The 26039-nt window shown below is 50.3% G+C and overlaps 1 protein-coding gene across 1 annotated transcript in view; it reads left to right on the forward strand.

The window, feature by feature from the left end:
• Nucleotides 1-26039, forward strand: part of EIF4G3 (eukaryotic translation initiation factor 4 gamma 3) — a 60008-nt gene that overhangs the window by 8707 nt on the left and 25262 nt on the right. The window contains exons 3-15 of the mRNA XM_026050952.1: nucleotides 2822-2917; nucleotides 3952-4065; nucleotides 6836-6868; nucleotides 10046-10066; nucleotides 10923-11102; nucleotides 11350-11464; nucleotides 12183-12283; nucleotides 13883-14005; nucleotides 17466-17574; nucleotides 20171-21034; nucleotides 22414-22502; nucleotides 23351-23600; nucleotides 25651-25808. Coding sequence (XP_025906737.1) covers nucleotides 2888-2917; nucleotides 3952-4065; nucleotides 6836-6868; nucleotides 10046-10066; nucleotides 10923-11102; nucleotides 11350-11464; nucleotides 12183-12283; nucleotides 13883-14005; nucleotides 17466-17574; nucleotides 20171-21034; nucleotides 22414-22502; nucleotides 23351-23600; nucleotides 25651-25808 — 2187 coding nt within the window. The 5' untranslated portion in view covers nucleotides 2822-2887. The remainder of the gene's footprint in view (nucleotides 1-2821; nucleotides 2918-3951; nucleotides 4066-6835; nucleotides 6869-10045; nucleotides 10067-10922; nucleotides 11103-11349; nucleotides 11465-12182; nucleotides 12284-13882; nucleotides 14006-17465; nucleotides 17575-20170; nucleotides 21035-22413; nucleotides 22503-23350; nucleotides 23601-25650; nucleotides 25809-26039) is intronic.

Here is a 26039-nt window from a genome sequence, read left to right on the forward strand (position 1 = left end):
GGGGGCTGCATTTAAGCAGAATCCTCTGACTCTGGGTGGGTGAAGCGCGATTGCGAGCAATGAACGTCAACCCAGGGAGCGTTTAGTGAGGAATTGTCCGTGTTTATTAGCTTAATCATTGTCAGGCTATTTTTAAAGCTGTAGTGCCGGCAGGGCGCAGGAGTAGCGTGAGAGTGTTTCCGTGCATCTCCTTAGAGAAGCCTGAGCAACAAATGCACTGAGTAACTGTGTCTAGCTTGCTGTGCTGTGTTATATTTGCAGATGAGCCAGGTTTTAGGCAGTGCACAAGGTGATCTTTTTCTCCGCGCTAACATCTCACATCCTACAAGTCGCTGCAGGCAGCAGCATCCGGCACCTTGGGGCGCCAGCAAGGAGGAACATCCACCCGGATCATCCGGTTCCTGCGCTCCTGAGCGCAACTCCAGGCGTCTTGCTTGAAGCAGCTGGTGTCCGTAAGTCCCTGCCTGGGAAAAGCTGCAAAAATTGCGATGCAGACAGTTGCCCACAGGCTTCTGTGCGAGGGCCCAAAGCAGCACGGCAGGCCAGAGGCTTTGGGAGCAGGTGGCTCCGGCCTTGGGTTTATCTTCCACCTTTGCAGCCGAGGTGCCTTGTCCACTATTTTTACCTCTTTATGTAAGGAGCAGCCCGGACTCGGGGGCTGCTCCGGCCTCGCCGTTCCCTTCCGGCACACGCAGTGCCCGCAGCGTCGGGTTTCACCGCCGCCGCCCGCTGTGTTCCAGCCTGCTCGCCAGCCCCTCCACCAAGAATAACTCTTCTCCTTGGCGATTTTTGCCTTGTGCAACACAAGGGAAAACACGGGAAAAGCATGGCTTTCCCGCCAGCCATCAGCAAGCCGAAAGAATCCCTACGGACACGAACGTTATCCGTGGAGAGCCACATCCAAACGTAACGTTGCTGCAAGGGAAACTTGAAGACAGGCAGATGCTCTGCCCGGGAAGTGGAGCAGCTCCGCAGCTCCGCAATTCCCGACCATCAGAGCTTGCGGGGCAATGCTTAGATACTTCCAGCGGGAGAACGGGATACATAGCAGCAATGGCTTCCCTGCTTTTGCCTCCCCAGCAGTTTATTGAGGAAACTGCATTGTCGCCAGTCCCTTCGTGTGTCTCTGAGATGTGCAAAGCCACATTTCTCCTGTACCTACTTAGCTGCCTGGCACGGAAAAAGTCCTTCTGACAGCTGAATCCACGGCAGACTTTTAATCAGCCCACCTGTCTGCAAAGCGAGGGATTGCTCTGATGTATTCAGTTGCTGGTTTGATATTTTTTTTCCTCCCTTCTTTTAAGCAACCATGTACTTATACGAGAACCTCGTACCCACAGCCGCTTATAGAGGTTTTCCCTGGGGAAAGAGGCTTTTCCCTGTGGGGCCGAGCATGCTGAGTGGATGTGCTCATGCTTGGGTAATGGTTGTGCAACGTGTTTGTTTAGCTGCTGGCCCATCCCTTCTGCCAGCATCGGGGTTGCCCTGGCCAAAGCATTTCTAGACAGAAATCCCTTCCCTAACTGCTCTTATATATCTGGTCTTTGGGAAGAACATGGAAGTTGGATTTAGATTTCTTTTTTTTGCGTGCAAATTGAACTCTTTCCCCACATCCTGAACTGAGAGGAGGGAAGCGAGCCCCAAAATAGTGTGAAAATCAGGTGGAAAATAACTGAACTTCCTGCGTAGGTGCCTAGTTTGAGATGCCCAGTGATTTTCTTGAGAGTGGTCTAGAAGGCAGCAGCAGTGTGAGGTAACGTGGCTGTAGGTTGTTGGAATGGGGCAACTTTTGGGTGATTATTTGGCACCGTCATTCCCTGCCACTGCAGTTGTGGTTTTTTTTTTTTCTCTTCCTGAGACTGGAGAAATCCCTTGGTTCATAGTCTTTCTGAAATGTATTTGCATTTGTTTTGTCTGAATTGGAATCGAGAGAAGCTCAAGCTGGACTTTAATATCCAGAGGGGAAAAAGAAGCAGAGAGGAAGAGCAGAAAGGCTGGGTCTAAAGCATGGGCGCTCCATGGGAGACCCACACTCAACCATTTCCTTCCTCCTTTGAGCTTCTTGTGGCTTCATTTTGGTTCATCCACATCCCCCTGCCAGGGACTGCTCACAGGGAGAGCATCCCATCACATCCAGCTTATTCTGTAGGGAAATGTCTTATGTTGCTTTTGCATCCTTAAAAAAGCGCATCAGGCTCTGTCTTGTAAGGAGTTGGGTGTGAATCCTGCCTCGATGGCTGTAAAATTACAGTGACAGGGGGTGACACGAGCGCAGTGGTCCCTTTGTCGGGGAGGCTGTGTCCGTCCCAGCGGAGCGGACACCGCGGAGGGTTAGAGGCTGGTTTTCTGCCTGTGTGGTAATAAGCTCTAAAGAAAAGGTAAGTTATAACATCTTGCTTAAAAGATGACAGAGCCCTGGCACAGGCTGCCCAGGGAGGCTGTGGAATCTCCTTCTCTGGAGATCTTCAAAACCCACCTGGATGCCACCCTGTGTCCCGTGCTCTGGATGTCCCAGATGGAGCAGGGGGTTGGACTGGATGATCTCTAGAGGTCCCTTCCAACCTTAATGATTCTGCAAAGATCCCTTGGAAAGGGAATTCTCCAAGTTTCCATAAAACACACAGCTGGCACAAGTCCACGGCGCACGGAGCAGCATTCGGAAGCGCGGGCCGTGCTTCGTCACCATCCCGGTGCCGGGGACGGACGGATTCGGCACCATGACAGAGAGGTCCTTCCACACGCAGCTTTCATTAGCAGCGCCGGCGGCGTGGCTGTCGGGGATGGCTAATTTGCAGCGCTCGTGTGCTTCTCTTCCCGGCAGGCTCCGTACCCCTCAGGACAGAATGCGGCTCCGACCACGCTGGTGTATCCGCAAGCCCCCCAGACCATGAACACGCAGCCTCAGACCCGCTCGCCGGTAAGGACGCCCGCGCCCGCGCTGCCCCCGCTCCGGCTGCGTCTCCGGCACCGCGAGCCCCTTCCCCGCGCCGAGGCCGCGCTGCCGTTTCGGACCTTGTCCCCTTAGCAGAACGTTCCAAGCGGCTTCTCGGAGCAGCAGTGGCGGCGGAGGGCTTCTCATCTGCTTTCAAATAACACGATTTATTTTTAGCGCAGTCTCCTTCAGGTTCGCTTCATTTTAGAACTTAGATTCATTACCAGAATCTTTCTCTTTGCTTCACTTTTTTTTCTCCTTTTTTTTTTTTTTCTTTTTTTTTCCTCCTCCTTTTTTTTCCTTTTCCTTTAAGGAAGTGTTTTGGTAAAGTGCTAGAGCAAAGCTTGGGAAAGGGAACGTTCAGCGCGGCACTTCTGGCCGCCCGCATCTTTTTTTTTTGAGCAAAGCCCTTTCTCATGCGGCCTTGGGCTCGCTGGAGCTTCCGGATCTTTTGCGCCTCCGTTGGTGTCTCCCTCGGGGTTCCCTTCCCCGGGGAGGTCTCTGCTCGCGGCGCACGTCCCCGCGCGCCTGCGCCCGACACCACCGGTTAGAGCAGCCGGCCCCGGGGCTCTTGCAAACCCACAATCTGTGTTGTAACCCTTCAGGCTGCCTTAAAACACACACAAAAAGTCCCCCGAAGCCTGCCTTGTTCCCAGCGCTCCTCCCTTTCAGAGCAGGACGGGCGCTGCTGGAGCGAAAGCCCCCGTGACACCAGCCCACGTCACCAGCTCTAGTGCAGGGCAGGCTCCCGGCGCGCTCGCTCCGGCTGGAGCTCGCAGGAGGGTTAGGTGACATTTCTGGGCACAACCAGACCCTCCTCCCCAACCCCCTTATCCCGCTCAGTAGCGCGGGATATACCGGTGGCTCCCAAAGCAAGCAAACCAAGCTCTTGTGTCTCAGTAAGTATAATCCTCTTCTTTACCTTTAACTGTTGCAAAGCGCAAATAAATTTGATAACGGTTAGAACTGGAGCAAAACCTGACTGAAGAGCTGCATCTCTAAACCAGTTTTTTTGACAGCCCAGCAGAACAGTGCCAATACATTGCACAGACAACTGGAAGAGGAGGAAGGTTTTGGAACAGAGTCCGGTTTACAGGTCCCTGGCTGGAAGAGGCTGGATAAAATACTGCATTGTAAGCAATATAACAAACTGTACTCCTTCTTGCAGGCGATTGTGCCCAGGGCACCGTTATTGATTGATTTTCTTTTATTTATTTGATTACCACCTCGTTTTGTTGGCTGATGGACAGAAATGCACTGATTTGCCTCTTTGCCTAAAACGCATGAGCTGCCGTGGCAGTTTGTGCCGGGTGGAAGCAGTGGGAGAACTTCCAGAGCCCAACGCGGCCGGAAGGGTCCGATCTGGTAGGCCAGAAACCAGGGCCACTTTGGGGGTTCCCCCCTCTAACGTTTTCCGGAAAAAATGGCCACAAATGTGTTAAAATTGTAGGGATCCGGCCCCGCTCTCGAGGAAGTGTTGAGGAAGAATCTGTCTGCAGTTGTCAGCCATTTTTCTGTGCTCACGAACGACTTTTATTTGAATTTTTGTTTTTAAATCTCTCCTGTTTGCAGTTTTGGCCATCCGCTCTGCTAGCGCCCATCTCCACCCCCATCACTAAAAGCCGTGCACATAACATTTCATTCCACCTCCCCACCCCAAAACGAATGCAAGACTAGCTGGGCCCAAACTACTCTTGCATTTGGTTCTGGGCTCAATTGACATCATTTATTTTGATTTTTTTATAAAACCTTTTTTTTGTTGTTGGTTTTTTGTTTGTTTTGGTGGCGAGGGGAGGGGGAAGAGGGGAGGAGGAAGGCAGCGGGATAATGCCGTTTGCCCCCCGGCTCTGTAGCGTAGTCCTGGCCGGCCGCGGCTGGCTCGGCACCGGCGCGCGGGGCGGATTTTCCGGCACAGAGGTGATCCCAGCACCCCTTCGCGCCTGTGGAGCCTCCAACACGCCCTTTCTCCGGGAAAGGGCCGTTGGCAATCGCACAGTCCAGGCTTTTCCCTTCTTTCCTGGACAGCTGCCTTTGCAATCCAAAAGACTCCGTGTATTTTTCTCAGCTAGTCTCCCAGTGTCAATTCTCTTTGATACCAGGAATTCCTAAGGTCTTGCCCAAGCTGGGAGAAAACAAAGCAAAATCGGAGCTGCAAAATGAGCCCCTGGGCTGGGGGCAGTGAGTTCCTGGTTGTAACCAGGGGTTTTAACACACTCAACCCAGGAGATGCATCCAAACCCACCATCGGAGAGCGGGGATCCAAGCGGCTCCCAGAGAAATGGATATTTTGGGACAGTCGGAGAGCACGCCCGGGTCCCAGCAGGAGCGCGGAGGGAGTAGAAAGGCTGGAGGTTTCGTGCAGAAGTTTTTCCTTTCTGTCTACTCCCTGCACCCGAAAGCAAAACCAAAGTCCCGTTTGAATCCGAGCCAGCAGTGACTACAGTTTGTTCTGTTGCTTACAGCCACTACTAGGAATAAATCCTGTTCATCTGAATGATTGAAAACCAAACCAAACCAAAAGTTAATAGCCAGTGGTGACCAGTGATTTTTCACCAAGTTGGAGGCTTTGTTTTTTTAATATATATTTTTAAGTTATTTTTCTTTTGTAACACATCACTTTTTTCCCATAGAATACACTTTAAGATGGAGATTTCCAGCTCTTTATTTTCAACGCAGTGAGAATTAATCTTTTCTGTGGAGCAAAGATAGATACTTTGACTCTAAAGTAGATCAGCCCAAGGATTTTTTGCAGCTCATTTAGAGCTTTTGGAAAACATTTGATGATGATGATTTTTTCTTCTCCATCGGTGGGTAGCGAGGAGTGCATAGCCGCCCAGGAAAGACGTTGGGGCGCCCTGGCAGGGGAAGCATCGCTCCTGATTTGCCAACACGAGGCAGCGTTCGTGGAAATTAAACTGATTTTGAGGAAGAAAAGCTCTTGAAATGTAGTTTGGAGTCATGAATGTTTCTGGTCGCAGTAGGCTGTGATCAGCCACTGGCCTCTTTTCCCCCATAAGAGTTGTGGAAGAGAAAGCTGAAACTGCTCAAATTCTTCTGTCTTGCGATTGCTATTAAAGGTTTTTGGGTGTTAGTGCTACGAGTTGATGTGCTTTGAGGCTCTTCTTACCTGCCAGGTTTAGGAAGGATGTTTTGAGGGTGTCTCCTAGGGGTGAAAAACCTATCACTCGTGAATCAGTGCAGGTTCTTCTGTAGACACAGTCTCTGTTGGAGTGTTTTCCTTTTTCTGAAGGTTTTTACGACCTTCCGTGTGGGTGCCAGGATGAGAAGCAGGTCGATGGGATACACGAGCACTGCGGGAGACTCCGCTATTAGCAAACTACTCTTGGAAATCCAGCATGTAGGCAAGGAAAATAATCATTAAGGTGAAAATCAGCTGAATCCATGAACCTTTATCCTTTTGCCTCTGTTTGGTGGCGTCAAAGTAGTTGAAAAGAAGGGCTACAGGTGAACCCCACGCCACTCTCCATCCTGATAAAAGTCCTTATTGGGAAAATTAACAAGCAGGAGTCAGGTGTGGCCACTAAGGAGGGACAGCTGAAGCAGCCCCGGTGTTTTCGGAGGGCCGGCGCGCGGGACCGTGCGGAGGTCCCGGCGCCGAGCGCTGCCGCTCGCGTCCCGCACCCAGCCGTCAGCCCCAGGGCCTGTGAGGAGAGGGCGCCTCGTCATCTCCCTTTGTATTTTCCATCTCTCGCCTTCATTTTGATTTCTCTCGTTGCCACTCGGCTCCTCGGCGGTGAGCAGGGTTTCGGGCCGCGCGGCTTCTTGGCGAATCCCGGCGGTGCCGGAGCGGCTCGCGCGCGCCGGTGCCGCGGTGGGCGCGCGGGGGGGGTTCTCACTCTCTGTGCCTTTCCTTTTGTGGCCGGTTCCGCCGCCTTGCCGCAGTTCGCAGCGGGGCCTCGACCTGCCCATCACCAGGTACGGTACCCGGCGCGTCAGGGCCTCCTCCGAGGGCTCCGGGGGGGACGCGGGCGGCCGGTGCTCCCCCACGAAGGCCGAGGCGGCTCCCTGCCCGTAGCGGAGCGTGCCGGGCACCGGCCGCGCATCCGTCGGCTCTTTGGAGCTGCTTGGGAAGCTGCTCCTGCCCTAAGGCCCCTTGCGAGCTTGGAGCAAGGCCAGGGGCGTCTCCGATCCGTTTGGATTCGGGTGTGATGCCGTTTCCCGCTCGCTATGCGACAGAGGCGCGTGTAGGAGTCTTCGTGGCGTGACTTGTTCTCGCTTGGCCTTCGATCAGGGGTTAGAAAGTCAGGATTTGCTTCAAAGCCTGCGGTCTGGTGCTTCGTAAGGATGGGCCTTGTTCTGGAGAGCCGCTCCTGCTCCCTCCGGTGTTCCCGAGGGAGTGGGGATAGGCTGAGCGGAAGGAGCCAGGCTGTTCTCACCACTTTAGTGGGAGAAACTCCGACTCCAGCAGTGTTGGGGTGGCTGCTTCGTCTCAGAAAGTTTGTTTTAGGGGGAGCTGCCGTTTTCGTCTTGCGTCCCTCCCGGTAGTCCGAGCAGTTTAGTACTGCAGAGCCCTGAGCGCCCTGGGGGAAGGACAGGCTCGGGCAGCAGGTGAGTCCAACAGTGGGCACGGGTGCCCCAAAAGCACAGAACGAGATCTAAAAAGCAGAACGGGGCATCCGCGGGATGGCACAGCGGAGCAGGGAGCATCGTGCTGCGATACCTCGGCGCCCTCTTTGTTTTGGGAGACCCCGAGGCGGTTCAGAGCCTCGTTGGCTCTTCCATAGCTTGATACCGAGACAAGTCATGGATATAGTCAGTGGGAACCATGTTTCCGTGTAAAAACACGACCCTCCCAGCAACCTGTTGCAGCCCAATGCAGGCTTTTGGACTGGAGCTTTTATGTACTTTTTGCTAATTCTGTGTCTCTTCCTGTGAGCGATTGGATTATTCTTCAATGTTGCTTCCTGTGGCTATTACAGCTTTAGAGCCCTCAGATCAGCACAATTTAAGCACCTGACGCTGGCTGGAAGCCTCATAAGCCCTTTCTGGCTTATAATTGTGCTAGTTGGCTGGTGAGGGCAACCCAGCTCAGCTTGAGGTTGCAGCCGTGGCTCGTTCTGGTTTCAGCCTGGGGTTATTCGAGTGCTTTGGAGCTGACACACCAGCGAGCTGGATTCGACCAGGAGTTGTTGCTCTGATCCCATCTGTAAATAAGTGTAAATAATGCATACCCGGTTAAGGAGCTTGTGATTAGTTGAAGTTCCTTTTTGTCCTCTCCTTTATTTTTCAGGGAAGTTTTTATCATCCATAGCAAGCTGCTTTGCAGGCACCTTGTTCGAAGCTTGGGAACAGAGAATGGAGGAATAAGCAGAAAATCAGTCAAAATGCCCTAGAGGTTTATTGAGAGATTGGCCTTCTTGATGATTGATCTTGGTGACAAATGTGGTCCCTCTCATCTGGCCTCCAACCCCTGTTGGACATGGGGTCACCTGGGGAGAAAGCTGAGCTGGAGATGATGATGTTTAATAGAAGGATATAAGGTATATATTAAAAAACGGACTCAATGTCAATGGCAGGGAGGTTGCTGGATTTCCATAGTATTTGTGCTCACTGTGGTGAACAATCAAAGCCTTTCCAAGAAGGGACTTGATGGCTTGAGGAGTGGGGTAACGGGACAGTGCTCGGTGACACAGAGCGGTCAGGGAGCGGATGGTGACGTGGAGCCCGTGACTCAGTTCTCCATCGTTAGACGTAACAGGACTCTGGTTGCAGAAGGGTGTAGTTGGGGAAGGGTTGGCGTAACAAGGGTTTTCCAACCAAAGCCGTGCTGGGGACAAAGGGACCTTAATTTTGGCCTTGACCACATGCTGTATGCAAATCCTGTGGCTTTTGTAAGTTTTTGGATGAAATTGAGGCAAACCCCTTTAATCCCCTTGCGTGGGATGTCATTGGCACTGCTGGAAAATGTTGCCCGCGCGCCCATCCGCTTGACGTCACAAGACAAATCCATGAGCAGACGGAGTCGGAAGAGCAAAATGTTGTGGTTGATTTAGAGCGTGACCTTGGTACGTGCAGCACAGGCCAAGTTCCCCGTGCCCTGTTGTGCTGGTTTGGCTGATGCTGGAGCCGGTCGCTCCCCTGGTTTCCTTTCCCTACCAGACTCTTCTCCCCAAGCAGTTGCCTTCTCGTGAGTCGGGTCACGTTGTCCCCTGTGCTGGTAACAGTCCTTCCTGCGGATTATGTGCCGTGGAAGCGACATCCTTGTGTTCCTCTTCCAGTCACACGTGGGTCCTGACGCAGGGAGTCATCCCTCTGGCTTTTCTGGAGATGTCATTTAGTGTGGGAGCAACCAAGGTGCCGGGTGGTCCTCAGCAATGCCAGCACGACCGTTTTAATGTCATTGTCATGTCAAGTCTAGCTGCATCCTTCTGCCCTACCCCTTCTGCCCACCTCATCTTCCCTCAGGGCCCAGGCAGACAAGCCCAGCTCATTCTTCCATTCTTTAATAATTACCACACTTCTCTTCTCGCTACTCATGATATAGTTACCTGCAGATTACTTGCATACACTCCATCACTCAGCAGTCTTCTATGTCAAGTGATGTACCTTTTTCTTTGTTTCTTTTTTCCCTTTTTTAATATTTTTATTTATTATTATTATTACTATTATTATTATTTGCTTAACAATTAAATACATGGAGCTTCTTATTCTTCCAGTCTTGGTGCAGAAGTGGAGACCAAATCCATGCTCTGTGCCTGGGTTATTGCTCCTGTCCACTCTCTCTGTGTCACTCAAAAGAGACCAGAGAGGAATAGAAAAATGTCTTTACGATTCAGAAATAGAGTCTTTCAGTAGTACCCTGTTTCCTGCAATTAATTATGTCGATGGTGTTTTGAAATTTTTATATTTCCATATAAAACTTCTGTAGGAGGGTTTCTGTCCCCTGACTTGGGATTCTGGTAGAAGAGCCCTCGATACCGATCCAGTCTCTTTCTTGCTGTTTCTGTAAGGGATTAGCCAAAGCGCGATAGAAAGACTGGAATTGTGTGCAGCGTAGGGTGCATGTTATGTCCTGTGCCTTCCGACTGATCTGTAAGCTGTTCCATTGGCTTTCTTTCTGTTTCCTGCTGCTTTCTTGCTTCGTTATTGAAGGGAGGATTCAGACCCATACAGGTAATTTTATCTCCTGATTCTGCATGGCCTGAGTGTCTCTTTATCACTTGCATCGTTAGCACGGTAGCGAACGCGTAGATGTCGGATGCACATCGTGCTCGACGGAGATCCGAGATTGCAGAGACGCCGGTGACCGGAGCGGAGGTGTCCGGCGCCACGGATGCTCCACGCCACGAACGCCTTCCCAGGGCCTTTCCCAGTGCTGGGAGCAGAGAACCGAACGGGTGCCAGCGGCTTGTGCGGGGTTCCTGGACCGGTCCCGCTCTCGTGGGCAGCCCTGCGGGCAGACACTGTAGAAGAGTTGGGTGCCGCTCTGGAAGAGGTTGCCATCCTTCGGAAAAGACGCGTGGGGCACGTTGCCCATGGCAGTTTGAACATGGGATAGATGTGAGGCGCCTCCAGCCTTCACAAGGGCTGGATCTTACCTTTTCTGGACTCATACCAGACCAGTTGCCTTGATCTTTTACTTCCTTAGCCAGTTTATAGGTGGCTTCTGGCAACAAACCCGTCTCACAAAAATGTGACAAAAATCATTTTTCCCACTGTCATTCTGAAAGGTGGCGGTGTCTAATTCAGTAGATACAAATTAGTAATTGAGTTTAAAGTTTCTCTTAGCTTTTGCTGTCTTTCTCTCTCTCTGCCACGTAGACTTGGTGGTTGTAGCGTGATCTTGGTATTTGCAGATCCAAAGAGATTGTCCTGCGGTCTTCCGAATGTGTGGCAACCTTAGGAGGTAGCATCGGAACCACGGAATGGTGTTGCCTGCTGTTGTATTGAGATTGTAAACACTTTTGGAGAAAACTTGACCCTTCTGTCTGTCTGTTCCTTCTCTTCCTCTCTCCCTTTCCTACCCCAGTTTTTTCAGAGGCCTCAGATCCAGCCTCCGAGAGCCACCATCCAAAACAGCAGCCCTTCCATCCGTCCCGGCGCGCAAACCCCCACCGCTGTCTATCAAACCAACCAGCACATCATGATGGTGAATCACCTGCCGATGCCCTATCCGATGCCTCAGGGCCCCCAGTACTGTATCCCGCAGGTAAGGGATCATCCAGGCACCTCCGAAACCGCGGAGCAACCCTGACTCACCCGGGTTTCACTCGAGACCTTGCAGCAGAGCTGGGGAGAGGGGAATAAAAGTGCTGGTTGCCCAGTCAGCAACTGCTGCCTTTGGCAATCTGATTTGTATTGATTTTTTTAGGGGGTGGGAAAAGCTGCCCCATTGCTGTTTCTGTCTACGTTGTCACCCAACTCTGGTCAACTCGTAGTGTTTTTTCCTCTCCTAGTATCGTCATAGCGGCCCGCCATACGTTGGGCCCCCACAGCAGTATCCTGTTCAGCCACCGGGACCGGGCCCCTTTTATCCAGGACCGGGTCCTGGAGAATTCCCTAATGCCTACGGTGAGTTCTGGTCAGGGACTTTCTGGGTATGTTTTTTGTGTTGTCAGGTTGAGGGTTTATAACACCAAACTGGATGAGCATTGGTGTGAGCTTCGAATAGCTGCTTAGTTTGTTGTGTTGTGGTCCTTATTGTCTCCAGAAGAATTCAAACAGGGTTTGGTTCCGTGAGTGTTTGCAGAACGGTTCCAACTCCATGTAATCACATGTAAAGAGGCTATTTGTTATTCCCTGCTCAGTGATTATTATTTATTAAGATATTGTGAATACGTCTGCCTTCCCTGGTTCCCACTGATCTGTGCCAGCAGCCCTTGACTCCTTCAGGACCTCATGGTCTCATCTCGTTAGGCTGCTGGTGGCTGATAGACCTTGGGTGTCCCCCTCCAGCTGTTCTCTTAATTGTTGGTTTTTCCAATCAGCCGGTGTGTGATGGCCCAGGTGTCTCACAGCTCCTCTTTGGGCTGCAGGGCAGGAGCTCAGCCCTTTTCAAGGGGCACCTCCACGCACTTGGAAGGTGGCTTGAAGCCCTGTACTGACATTAGCCCTTGATAAAACATGATAGGAGGTTGGAGAGCTGTGGTTTTGTGTTGTGGATGCTGTGGTTTTGAGTGGATCTGCCTCCCAAAAGAAGGGCTGCAGGAGCAGGCGAGCAGCTTCTGCTTGGCTTTCTCTCCTCTGCAGACAAACTGATTTCTCTTTCTGTGTCGTTGCCTTTCCCCAGGAACACCTTTCTACCCGAGTCAGCCGGTGTATCAGTCGGCGCCCATCATAGTGCCTACACAGCAGCAGCAGCCTCCGCCAGCTAAGAGAGAGAAAAAAACGGTAAGTAAGGGCTCTCTCCCTGCTGGCAGCATCCTCTCGGAGAGATGTTCTGCTTGTGAGGCCTGGATATTGAATAAAATCACTGGTCTAATATCCTGAGTTTGAAATTGAGCTCTCTGTTCACATCAAGGCTATTTTTCAGCCTTCTTCAGTTACCTATAACAGCACACGGTGCTGCAGCAGTCTCTTATTTTCAGTTTTCTCTTGGAACTTTTCTCTGTGCGTCTGAGACATCTCAGCCAGGTGGATATGGCAGTATTTTTGCCAGTTCTGTATGAAACAGAAACGAAGGCAGCATGTGCATCCTCAATTTAGCATCGTGCACGCTAAATGATCAAAAAGGTGACAGCTTTACATCGCACAGTTTGTTGTGCTGGTTGGAAAGCATCAACTTGCAGCATCTGCCTAGTAAGGATCAAATGAGTTGACTAAATGGTATGTGAGCAGGAATCGAGGAACTTAGAAGAAAATGCTGGGATCAAACCAATAATATTGCTGTTTCTCTCAGACATGATGTTTCTCTCCAGTCCAGCCCCTAACACGTGTTGCAGCTGAGGAAATAAGAGCAATTAAAGCAGCTGTAACATTTGTAAATGCGTATGTGTGTATGTCCCCGCACTAGTGAGCTGAGTATTACAGTACTACAAGCTTCCAGGCGGGACAGGATGTTTCCAGGCTCTTGACTGATCCCGTGTTCAGTGGCCTAGAGGGGCTCATGTGTCAGTCAAGGATTCGACATCCTGAGTCATTTATTTTGGATAACATTTTTCTTTCCCCTTTTGAGGATGTGAAGAGTCTCCTATAACATCCTGGTTTCCTAAATGCTGATGAGTTTCGGAGGGTGCCTGTTTGTTCTCCCTCTGTTTCCCCTTCCTCTGCCCGGTGGTTTTTTTTTGTTTGTTTTCTTTTATTTGCTCGGTGGGATTTTTCCCAGTGTGGAAGTGCAAAACCAAAGCAGCTCTGATCTGCTTTCCCCCTCTACCAGCAGCCGGGTTGGCAAGGTCACCGACTTTCCCACCAGGACCATAAATTCTTGAGCTGTCCCTCTTTTTCTCTCCCTCTTGCACTTTCTGCTAACCAGCAAACCTCACTCTAAACTGTCTGGTATATTTTCTGACCTTCAGTAAACTTATTTTCTAGAAGTAGGGACTATATTCTGTGCTTTAAAGGCCCATGCACTGCAAGGCACGGGTATCTTTTTTAAAATTGTTCCCCCCTTCCTTTACATGTGGGAGAACTGGAAGAGGTGCACATGCTTTGGCCTCACTGGTGCGACTGATGAGCTATCTGATTAAATACGGCTGATGAGCTATCTGATTAAATAATGCCTTAAGATTAAGGGGCTGACACATACTGTGCATTTCAAGTGGTTGAAACAAACCATGCTCCAGGGTTCCTGCTGAGTATCAGCCTGACCCAGAGCCCTTCTGGTTTGTGCTTGGGCCTGGCTTGTGTAGTAGAGGTTGATGTAAACGGCTCCGTTGCTCATGCTGAGCATGATGGATCACGTGTCGTGCGCTCACTGTCCACTCTGCGAAGCCTGAGCGTGATGTGTCGTGCACAGGCCTGTTTGACATATTTCTTTATTCAATTCTCTAGATCCGAATCCGGGATCCCAACCAGGGGGGCAAAGATATAACGGAAGAAATTATGTCCGGAGGGGGCAGCAGGAACCCAACGCCTCCCATTGTGAGACCCACTTCCACACCGACTCCACCTCAGGTAATAACGTGGCAGTAAAACCATCCGTTGGCACCATCCGCTTTCCTTGGTGGCTCGTTACAACCAACTCCTGTCGGTGCTCAGGTCTTCCTGCTTTAGTAGTGGTGTTTTAGAATAACTAGGGTAACCATGGCTCAGGAATCTTATCTCACGAATTTCCAGACCTGGTATGTGCGTTCAGCCTTCAAAGTGCATTTTTCTAGTGCAGGAAAAAAGCGTAAATATCCCCCACTGACATTCTCTGTAGCTTGTGAACCTCTGGAAGAGGCCTGCCGTGCACCTAGAGTTTCTGCCCTCTTCCGAGCCTCTGTATTTTGCTTCATTTGAGAAGTCCACAAGTAAGGTCTGAAAATTAACCCCATTGAATATCCAAGCCTGGTCTAGTCTTTTTTGACTTGGAGCCACAAGAGCACTCTCAAACTAACAGACAAGAGCAGTCCAGACACGAACGTGAGTCTGCCTTGACTTGAAGTATTTGTCTTAGCTAATTAGAAAAAGATTTCTCGTCTGTGACCCCATCTCTTCCACACTCATGTCTTCCTCCTTGGAAGAGGAGCAGCTGCCACAGGCTTCTCCTCAGGTCTTCGGCTGGGCAAGCAGGGACAGCGCACTGGGCTCCAGCAAGTCCTGCCAGCTGGGTTTTGCAGCGCCTGATGCCAAGGCTGCAATGCTCAGGAAACCCTTTTTCCACCAGTCAGTTGTCTGATGATTCCCTACTGCAGCCCTGAGAGAGAGAGCCAAGTGCTGCTCATGTATAAAATGGATAGAGCTCCCTCCCAAGCGCTTTCCATGAGAGAAGGTAGCAGTGCTCTAAAACGTTTGCGTGCCAGCAAGACCTTGCAAGTTACTTTGTGTTAAATTATTTACTGCATCAGAAGTGTAGACGAGTTGAAGCCAGGCCGAGCTTCAGATTGTATTTATGGATGCTACAGCAAATGCAAGCACGCACTAGACCAGTTTTGCATTGAGGCCTGTTTTAAGACTTTACACTTAAGTCAAGCAAAATATTTTTTTTCAAGAGGAGGTTAGCAAGCCTGAGTTATCAGCTGTATTTTTTATATGACACACACCAGCGATATCAAATCACCTACTCTAAGCAAGGTGTGCAAACACTTCATCGTTTCATATCCAGGCTTCCTTTTGATTAGATAAGTTGGAGCCGCTTTTGTTTATCACCAAAGAGCTCTGAAGTCAAGCTCACCAGAAGAGGTGCATTAGTGCCACATTAATGAAAACACAGACCTGGTTAAGCCTGGAAATGCAAGTTATTGTCCCAGCAGCAACTGTTACTTCCTTTTTTTAAGCAAATGTAGTATCTGGATGGAGGTTGATGGTGCTCTGCTTATGCCTTAATACATCTGCTCGGTGGCTGCGTTGCAGGAGCTGTGACTATGTTGAAAAGTGCTCAGTCGAGGGCATCTCCAGAAGAGCTACAGGAAGAGCAGCTCGTTCCAGCGCTACGTCCAGCCAAACGTGGACGCTGAGGGGTTTGGTCCCAGCTCAGCTCCGTTCTCCCAAAGGGAACAGTCTCCAGGCTTGGCGGAAACGTCGCCTCATCGCTGCCCATGGCTGCTCCACAGTCTCAGCGGTTGGAGGGAATGAATAGCCTGGAAATCTCGGGCTGTGACTCGGCAGCGAGGTCAGGGCAAGGTGGCAAAGGGCAGGCAGGACCTGCGCTGACGGCCTCTAAAGGTTCTGAGGTCTTTAAAGCACCTGCATAAGAGAAGCTGGCAGTAAGTGGAGATGTTACTACAGTTCCGTTCCCGCAGTGTGCTATTTTCCTAGTAATTTGTTTGGAAGAAGCAGGAAAATAGAAACCAAGACTGCTGCTAGAAGCTGGCTGCAGTGTTTGGTCAGTGCTGACACACATAAAAGACCATATTTTAAAGAGCAGAACATGCTTCTTACTTACCTGGCAACCCTTTTCCACATTTGGAAAAGTGTGGAAAATTTCCACAATTTTTCACATTTTTTTGCTCTGTCTGTAGGCCATGGAAGAAGCCTAGAGAGAGGCTCATTTAGCATCATAAATCATGAAAGTAATTGGAGCATGTTTTTTCTTTTTTCCTAGAAAGTCTCTAAATGCTCCATTTCAAATATGAGCCTTGTCAGAGGCACTGCTTAAGTCCCATTTATATTGCTTTGCAGCGTGTTTCCCACAAAACGAATGGGTGTTTCCGAAACTCTTAGGAAAATAAATGTACCGACCCAAAGTTTTTAGGATTGCAGGTGTCTTGCCCACTAGTCTCATTTGGTTCCTGTGATTCTTATCTTCTCCTTTTTCCCATTGCTTTTATCCCTAAGTTTTTGGAAAATGGAACTAATGATCCGCGGTGGCCGTTCTTGAAGTGTGCTCATTTGTAAAATTGTGTTTTCTTTGGCTTCCTTTGGATTTGGCTGAAGGTACAAGTGCAATTCCTCCTCCGTAGTCCAGCCAACCTCATCAAAGTCATTCCTGGAAGAAGAGCAATCCCATATTAAATTTCAAGCCTTCACCCGGTTGATTTAGATTTATTTTTTTCTTTTCAGCTGTGGTTTTTACAATCTCTCTTCACTCTTCTGTTGCCTCAAAAGGGTGAAAATAATATGGAATGAAGATGACTTGCTCTTTATTCTGCACTGATCAGATGTAATAGCTGAAAAATTAGAGAATAGAAATGTGTCCTAGGAAAATGAATAGTTTGCCAGAGGATTTCTTTCTTGGAAGAAGTTAGGGGAAATAATTTTTGCTTGAATTTCTGACAGTCAAGCTTTGAGGGTCTTCTTTTCTGAGGTCTTCAGTCAGTGCAGGTAGGTTGCCAGCTAGACCATCCACGTGCAAAAAGCTGGGTCATTTGCAGGCTTAGGAATTCAATCTAACCAGATCTTCTTCTTCTTGTGATTCCGGGTTTGTATTTCAAGGTATTTCCCAAATGGAAATGTTTCCCTTCAGATCTTCCCCCCGAGTCGATGTTTGCTACCCTGCGCAGAAGTGCTTTGCCTGGAAGCATGAGCGAGTTCGGTGGAGTTATTTGTAGCTCTACGAATACAGAGTATTTAATAACAACGAAGCTGTTGGAAATTCCTCATAAGCTGAGAACGGAGCCCAAAAAAAGACACTGAAATCATGGAGAGGCTGAGTAGGTTGTGGGTTGTACCTGACTTTTGAACCACTCTGAAGAGCATTTCACCAGCTCTTGGAAGAAGCATTCGGAATCCGAAGTGTGTTAATAACTGTGCAGCACTGCCTGTTTCTTGCTGTCGCTAACAGTAGTTGTCTCTTTTCCCCCCTTTCCTGCTACCTTTTTCCTTCTTCCCTGTCCCGTGCATTTATTCAGTTTATTCAGACAGTTTGGATATCTTCTTTTCTTTACCCCTCTCAGCTTTTTGCTTTTCTTTTCTCTCTTGCCCTCGCCTGCTTTCACTCCCCGTTGCTGGTTTTTGTGCTCATTATCACCCTTTTTCATACTTCATATCCCAGCAGGTGCCCAGCCAGGTCCCGGAGCCCAGCCCTGTGGCATGTGGGACTGTGGAGAGCCCCCATCTCGGTGCTGGTGCCCCCACCACTGCAACGAGCAGCCCGAAGCAAGGTTTGTGGCTGGATATTTCCTCCCTGGTATTTTTAGTCTTTTTTAATTTCCTTTTTATTCCTCTTTTCTAGTTGGGATTGGTTCTGGTGTGGAGACAAGCAGCAATAGGAGGGGAGGGAGCCCTCTTTCTCCACTGGAACATTTAACAACGCGTTGCTAAGGGAATTAATTGAAATTTGCCGACGTGAAGCTGGTTAAAAATAATTTTATTAAAGCTTTCTCTTCCTAAATGCTGTTTTGGAGCCCCTAGAAACATGAAGCTCCTCTCACCCACGTTCTAGCTTTCAAGAATGGATGCACTGAGGATAAAACACTCTTAACCCAAGAAGCTTTATGCCATTTTTAATAAACTCTGAGTGATTTGAATTCAGGTCCCTCTCTTATGCCTTTCTGCAAAGGGCCATTTTGCCCTGTCGCAGTTTTGCCACTGCAGTATTGCAAGTGTGAGAGATTCTGCTTTCCTAGACGAGGGAGTTTTCCCTCTCTGCTCCCTCCACGTGCCACGATTTAACTTAATCCCTTTATACGCACATGTAAGTAAACGGGGGAAGTAAGTGATCTCCGCTTAAAAATAAACCAGGATTTTAACCTGGATTTATGGCTGGTGCGTTTATCTCATTTACATCCCAGATAGTCCAGTGTTTGGTCCAGCCCCGAACCTGCACCTTTACATAGGAGGAGAGACCTTTACTTCCATCAGAGAGCAAGAAGTAGGTGAAAAAGAACATGACCGTGCCCTGGGCACGGGGACAGAACAAGTTAATGATGAGGGCAGTTTGGCTAGCGTTAAAATTACTTACACTTATCTGGAGCCTTTGGCTTAAGGGCATGTCTACAAACGCATATAGCAGAACTGCTTCTCATTCATTCCTTTTGTGCCTTGGGGATGCTTCTTTTTTATAACCCCCCAATAAAAATAGGCACCGATAGAGCTGCATTGCCAAGACAGCAGGTGAATGTTGACACCAGGGCTGCTGCCTCCCCCAAGTCCCCGTCGCCGGCTCGTTGTGGGGCTCGAGCCTCCCCGTGCCCTTCAGCCTGGGTGTTCGTTCGCAGCCGCCGCCACCCGGCACGCAGCCACCGTTCTAATTTTGCTCGTTTTGCAGTTATAAATAACCACGGGCAGCGCTCGCCCTATTCATTCGCCTCGGGCCCGTGTTTCCTGCTGATCATCATCCGCCCCGGTTATTTCTGTGCTTTAAGACACAGCGAGGCCGTGGCATCGGGCATTGGGTTTGCATTTAACCTGCCCGCTTTTCCTGCAAGACGAGCAGCGGCCGTCGGCCCTCGCTGCTTTGGAAGCAGCTGCTGCCAGGCTGCAAAGTTCACCTGGGGCGTGGGGGGGCACAGACCCCCTCCTGCCAGAATAGCTCCAAAAGTGGCTTATTTGGGCACGGTCAGCACCATAGGGTCCCACCAGTGCATATATACATGGCCGGTCCTCAAGGGCTGCAATGCAGGGATATTGCTGATGAATGTAGGTCAGGCTGATCCCAGCACATACTTTGGGTCTGGTCTTTTGTGGCCTTTGGAATATGGGATAATTGTGCACGAAAACAGCACTGTCAACTTCTGCTTGGTGTGGGAGATTGTGCAGGCTCCGTGGGATGTTTGCAGTAGTAGCTTTGGGTTTTTTTTCTCCTTTTTTTTTTTTTTTTCAAGCCTCTTTCCAAGAGCTGAGATATATCAGCCGTGGAGAACACACACTGCAGTTTGGGGGAAAACAAATGAACGTGAAAACCCGAAGCGCTGCCAGCCTTTGGGGCCCCGCTTGCCCAGCGGTTTAGCGCCGCGTGCTGCAAAGCTCGGGACAAAGGATGGCAAAATGGCCGTGAGCCCGGGGCGATTATTTTTGGGCAAACACCACCCGGCCAGGCGAATTCCTGCGCTCGGGCCCATCTTCCCAGCCACTGTGACCACCCAGCCCCGTCCCGCTGCTCCGATGCCTTTGCATGGAGGGGCTGGCAGGCGTCTGCCCTGCTGAGACTCATCCAGATTTTCTAATGTCTTTACTTCTCAACCGCTGCCTGAATTTTCAGATTACCTGTAATTTCTCTGCAATCCTCTCCTGATCCACTTTTCTGTAGAAATTTTGCTCATGTTGCCTCTATCCAGTAGCTAAAGCATCGTTCAAATAAGGGATATTTTGAGGAAAGCATCTAAAATGCCTTTTTAAGATGCAATTGTGTGTTTTTGATGTGTGTTTTATTTTTTTTTGTCTCAATGTTTTTTCTAAGCATTTCAACTAATTTTTGAGTAATCCCACTTGACTCAAGGAGGGGAGATACCCAGGAGGTAGCTCAGCAAGATTTTAATCTTGAGGACTCTCCGTGCGCTGGCTACAGGAAGCGGTCCATGATTAGAGGACCTGTAGAGCTGACCTCGTGCTTCCAGTCTAGCCTGGATCGCAAAGAGGCAATACCCAAAATACCCCCAAAATACTTTGCCAGAGGCAAACATGAACTTCAGAAGCTGCTGCTTTCTTCCTGTGAGCGTCCTGAGTAGCTTGCAGTGCGCAGGGCGGGTGGCCGTGGAGATGGCCCGGGCGGGGGGAATGACGGCTCTTCTACCATTGACCTTCTTTCTGCTTTCCCAGAAGAGAAGCCAAAACCAGACCCAGTATTAAAGCCGCCTTCTCCAGTGCTCAGACCAGAAGCTGCTGTGGAAAGGAAGGATCTCGGCGGCCCGGCGAGCGAGGCCGCCGCCGCGGAGGCCCCGCCGGAGCTTCCCGCTGCCGCCTCGCCGAGCCCGGCGCCTCCGGTGGCGCCTGCCGCTCCTCCCGCCATCGCCGTCGCGGCTGTTCCCAGTAAACCCCCGTTTACAGCTGATCCGGAGGAGAGCCGGGAGCCTCCTCCCAAAGAGGAGGCCGCTCCTGTAGCCACGGGCGCCCCTTGCGCGGACGCGGACGCAGCGGCCCCTTCGCCGGCGGAAGAGGCCGAGGCCGAGCCCTGCGAGGAGCCCGCTCCTGTAGCATCTAGTGATATCCCCGTGACTGCTAGTACTAACCTAATTAGCGAAACGAACGGAGTTAGCGAAAGCGTGGCGGCTCCCGAGAGCGTGGCGGATGTAGCCCCCGAGGAAGCGGCGCCCTTGACTGTGGAAGCGGAGAGCCCCGAAGCGCCTCCCGCGGACGCGGAGCCGGCGCCGGCTCCGGTGGCGCTTCCCGCCACTCCCTCGCCCCCGCCGACACCCCCGCCGACCCCTCCTCCTCCTCCTTCTCCTTCTCCTCCTCTTTCTGTTGCTGCTGCTGTGACCACTACAACTCCTTCTCCACCTCCTCCTCCGTCTCCGAGTGCCCTCCCTGCTCTTCAGGGGGATTCGGAAGGAGAGGAGAGCACAAGAACTGCTCTTAGCGAAGAGGAGAAAGATGCCGAAAAGAAGGAAGAGACTGAAGCAGATGGGCAAGTGGAGGAGAGTGCGGAGTCTCCGAGTTTGAACTCAAGGAAGAGCCCTGTCCCAGGTAAGCCTTCGGCCTCGTGGTTGGGTGTGCTGCACTTGAGGATGAAGAAGGGGGCTCCTTTTCCTATATCAGAAAAGCTAACGGTGCTATGAGGTTATTTTAATTGTCATGCATCCTTTAAATACCTTTTCTCCCTTAACAAAACACGTAAAATATTTCCATAGTTTAGCTGTCCTGAGCATTTCCAGCTTGAATAAGAGGTTCGTGTTCATTGCAATCTCCTTGCAGCGTTACCACCTGCTTTATAATGTCCTGGAGTTTAAATTATTGTTACTTTTCTTCTTTGCACACAGCATTTGGGGGTTTTAATTAAGCAGCAGATTAATTGTAATGCTTGGTTTCATTAGACTGGGCAGCACACGTTAGCCAGTATATTGGTTTTAGCTACCAAGAAACAACTATTTCTCAAGTTGCCTAAAACCACTTGGAACCGTGACCGCAGGATACCCAAGGAAGGCGAAATGCTCCGAGTTGGATTTCTGTGCTTTCCGCCACCTATAACGAGGAGGAGCCGTGTTGCATTTCCCTGCTAACCGTTTGCAGTGATGATTTTCCAGCTCTTCCTTGGAGAGAGGAAGAGAGATTGAACTACCACAACCCAACGGCGAGTGTCGGCGCCGGCGTCCTTCCCAGCACCGCGAGGAATTGCCCGTCTCCTGGCCGCACGCTGGAGAAGGCGGATGCTGAATGTCAGAGCCAAGGAGAAGGCGCCGTGTTGCTGTTTTTTTTTCCTCTAGATCTAAAGGCTAAGAGGCTTTTTTACGCTCTCTGGAAATAGGATAGAAAGTGGAATTCTTCTTGAGCGTGTGCTGCGCAGCAGGAGCTCTGCCCTTTTTTCACAATGCTCCTTTGGGGTTTCCAGCACCGTGCAGGTTGTTGGCCGAGGCGCACACTGATTACGGAGCAGTTTAGCTCGCTGCCCGTGCTGGCGTTAATCCGCTCGGTTTTTATCAACGGGACTTGGCGAATTCAGAGCAGAGACCTCCACGAATGGCCTGATCGCTGCGGGAAGCAAAGGAGGAAGCGCCAAAGCTGTCAACAAGTGGCAGCCTTGTCGGATTAATGTTTTAATCTCTTCCTAATATGTTGTGTGATATCTTTGACCCTTCAGAGAGGGGAGAACGGTGATCTGAGTAAACCAGTGCTAACCTTAGAAATATTTTATGGTGTTTTCCTTGCCTCAGTGGGCTACTGAGAGCAAACTGTGGTGCAGTTAACCTGCTTGGAAACTGTACTGCAGGAGAGCCCGGTTGCCAACACGGTGCCACACGTTGCTGTAACCATGGGGCTCTTTCCACATTTAAGCAGAAAGCGGCCGTGTCCGTCCGCGTCCTCAGCGAGAGGGACCCCAGGGTAACGCCTGTCCGCTTGCATTGCAGCCCCAACAGCTCTCACTGCACCAAAGACGTGGAAGAAACCAAAAGATGGGACTGAGGGCACGGAGGAGGCTGAGGAGGTGGAGGTGGAGGTAAGGGGTGACACAGTCCTCTGGCTTTTCCTAAAACTGTGCAGAATTCCCGGCTGGCTCCGGCACTGCTTGGATAGGACCTTTTTTCGTTCAGTTGTTCCCATATCCCACCGTGATGGCTGGACTGTGTTCAACAGGAAAGCTGACAGTTGGGTAATATAAGAAAATTATAATCATCATCCCTCTGTGCTTGTTTGCAAGCCAGTGTGCAGGTTGTTGAGCTGCGCCAGTGAGTTTGTGCGTTCTCTGCACTCCCTTGCTCATTTACGGGGGCAGCCCGGTCCCCTGGACCGTTTCCACCGAGACTGAATGCCCTCAAAGAACGCAGCGGTTTCACAGGGCGTTCCCTTGACACCAGGCAAAAAGAGTTTGTGGATGCAGTGCTCTTAGGTAGGCAGGCAAGCGGATCTAGGAGCTCGTTGGAGCATTCCCTGCTGGGAATGGGTGATTCCCAGGTTGCTGCTGATCTCCAGGAGAGGGGAAGAGCCAGGTTATCCTTGCAGGCTCCATTGCTCGCTCCTGCTCTGCACTGCTGTGCTTTAGGGCTTACTGGTTGTTTTCCCCCCTTGCTCTCGCTGACTCGTGCGGGTGATGCTGCTCAGTCCCCGTTAATTAGTGGCGGTTGTTATCTCCGAGAATGAGGCACAGGGCTTTCAATAAACCATCCTGTTACCCAGGGCTTTATTGCAGACCTATATGTCACTGTTGAAGATGCATATCTGTTCTCATTATGAGCAAGATGCACTGAATGTCCCTGAAGAGCAGCTTCGTGGGCTTGGAATTCTGGCGGGTGTTTGTTTAAATGTAGCAAACGTTACGTTAACGCTGTGTTTCCACCTGTGCTTCAGCCTCAAGTGGAAGAGGAGCTTTCAGGTGACAAAGTACTTGAATCTGAACCAGATAAAACAAACCATGGCTTCCCACTGGAGAAGGACGCCCCCGAAGTTAAGAAGGTGAAAGCTGTGGAGGAGAATGGAGAGCAGGACGCGGAACCGGTCCGTAACGGCGCCGAGAGCGTCTCCGAGGGCGAGGGCACCGAGGCCAACTCGGGCTTCACCGAGACTTCCAGTGAAGGGCCAGTGTACCAGTATAAACCAGGTAAGGCCCTGGGGGGCTCTTGCACATCCTCGCTTGTTTTTGTGCTTTCCTCCTCCGCAAAGACCCACCAATCCGTTCACGTTCTGCCGGAGGAGAAAAGGATGTTTGCAGCGGTGCCGTGAGGGTTGGGAAAGGTTTCCCCCACACTCTGGTGGCCACCAGGCCTGGTGGGACCTTCTAAGGGCAGCACGGGAGGAAAATTGCTTTGCTCCTGCTGCTAGCAACAAGGAGAGGAGCCTGGAGAGCCCGAGTGTGCTGAGGAAAGCAGCCCCTCTGCTGCTCACATTGCCCCTGGGAATGGGGAGGAATCAGGTGCCCTCTGATCACCAGGTGAAAATGATCCAGGAAACTTAACTGCTTCCGTGTAAGCAGGCGTACTTGTTAAATAAGAGATATGACAGTTTTAATTGGGTACTAAGTAACCAGCGCTATGTGCTTATGTATATTTAATTATCTGGCTAAGCAATTCTATAGATCTTCAAATTTCCAGGAGAATAAGGAAAATAGAAGTCATGCATATTATTTGCAATCCAGACTCTGCTGTTAAGCTGCGGATATATCTGGTTCCTGTGGTAAAAGAATTAAGTGCAGGCTCAGAGGATGCGACACTTTTGGTGCTAGTTAACATTATATATGGTCTACCTAAGGGGTTTTCTTGTTGTTATTCATTAAGATACTTAATTTATTGTCCTGACCCTCTATAAATTCACTTCATTAAGAGAGACCTTGAGACTGTCTTACCTTTGAGTCGCTACCAATTTTGAAACCCTTTATTATTCAAGTGGTGCTTCTTCCAAATAAATTGTTTTCTTTGGAGGTTAGAAATTAAGAGCATAAAACAAAATCAGGAAAGACCTTGAGAGCCTGGCAGAGATGATAGGGGGAGGAAACACCCCCATTAGGTGATTATGGTGTTGCTGCTACTTCTCTGCAGCTTTGCTCTTACCTGAATCGCTTTTCTCTTATTCATTTGGCCAAATTGTATCTGTAGGAGGAAGCCTGGAGGCCTCTTGATGGTTGACACTGCACTTAACCTTGCCTACCTGCTTATTAGTTAAGCACATCTGGAAATTATTCCATAATTCATCACATGTCTTTCTAAAACCGTGGACACAGTGGGAATGATTTTGGACTGCTCCGCGAGTCCCTTAACAAGGCTCAAGGTCTTCAGCTGATCCTCTTGAATGTGCAGAGTGGACCAGAGCTCTTGCTGTAGCAATCCTCTGTTTTGGGTCTTCTCTTTCCAAGCTATGAGGTTTTCTCATTAGTGGAAGACTTGGATGCCCATCTCTTCCATCCTTGACTCGGTTGCAGGCTGCCAGCGACATTTTCCCCCTGCTTTGCACATTGTAACTGCATGTAAAGAGCTTTGCAGGAGAAGGAAACTCCATGGAAACTATTCCCGGTTGGGCTTTTTGCATGCTGGCCTGGGATTTTTGCTGGCCTAGGATCTGGCTAGCCAGCTAAATCCACCCCTCTTTTTTCCTGAAGCCTCAGAGAGGAAAGCTTTGGCTCGTGCCGCTTTTGCAGGTTTGTGCTCACTGTCACTAAAGCTCTTTCTTCACTTGGAAGAAGTTGCCGGTTGCAGCCTCTGCTGGGACGAGGATGCTCAGTACCCCGAGACCTAAACCGAGCGATTAGGGGCTAAAATAAGGAAACAGGAGAGCGTCTTAGCAGAGGAGCCCTGTTATTTGGCATCAGTAAGATCCAAAGGAGATGTCTCCTGCAGATGTTCTCCTTCAGATAAAAACGTGCTTAGGGGCTGGATGAGCCAAGCTGGCTGATGCACAAGGGGAAGTTTCTTTTCCAACTCCCAACCTGCAGCCAGCAAAGAAAATCTCCTAGGCTACAAGCTGGGAATTTTCCTTGCACTAACGTGGCTGTGGGTTTGTGTCGGGCAAAGTCTTCCCGTCCCCATGCCTGGTGAGCACTCAAGATCAATAGGCAAAAAGCTGCCAGCTTCGCAGCTCGCCTGCACTTTTTCCTTATGGAAGCACGAGCGGAGCTGCTTTTGTTCTCTGTGGATCTCAGTCAACTCCTGTCATTATAGAGCAGTGGAAGCCCCTGGATCCCGAAGGCAAGAAGCAGTACGACCGGGAGTTCTTGCTGGATTTCCAGTTCATGCCCGCCTGCATCCAGAAGCCAGAAGGGCTGCCGCCCATAAGCGATGTGGTTCTCGACAAGGTGAGAGGAGAGCCCATCAAACAGGTGCGTGCAAATCATTTACTGACTACACATCTCCATCTAGACTGCTTTTAATCAAAGGATGGTTTTTACTTTCCCGGTGCCACGTGATTTTGCTCATGCTGTGAGGAATAACTCTGTGTGGGCATCAGTCAATGCGTGCTTCGTTCCTTGACCGTCTTTATGACCACAGTCTTTGTCCAGCACGGGCAGTCCTTGGCTCTCACATGAGACTGCTCAAGTAAAGACATCATA

Source organism: Nothoprocta perdicaria, unplaced genomic scaffold, assembly GCF_003342845.1.
Source record: "Nothoprocta perdicaria isolate Ctin4 unplaced genomic scaffold, notPer1 scaffold_72, whole genome shotgun sequence".
Classification (NCBI taxonomy): domain Eukaryota; kingdom Metazoa; phylum Chordata; class Aves; order Tinamiformes; family Tinamidae; genus Nothoprocta; species Nothoprocta perdicaria.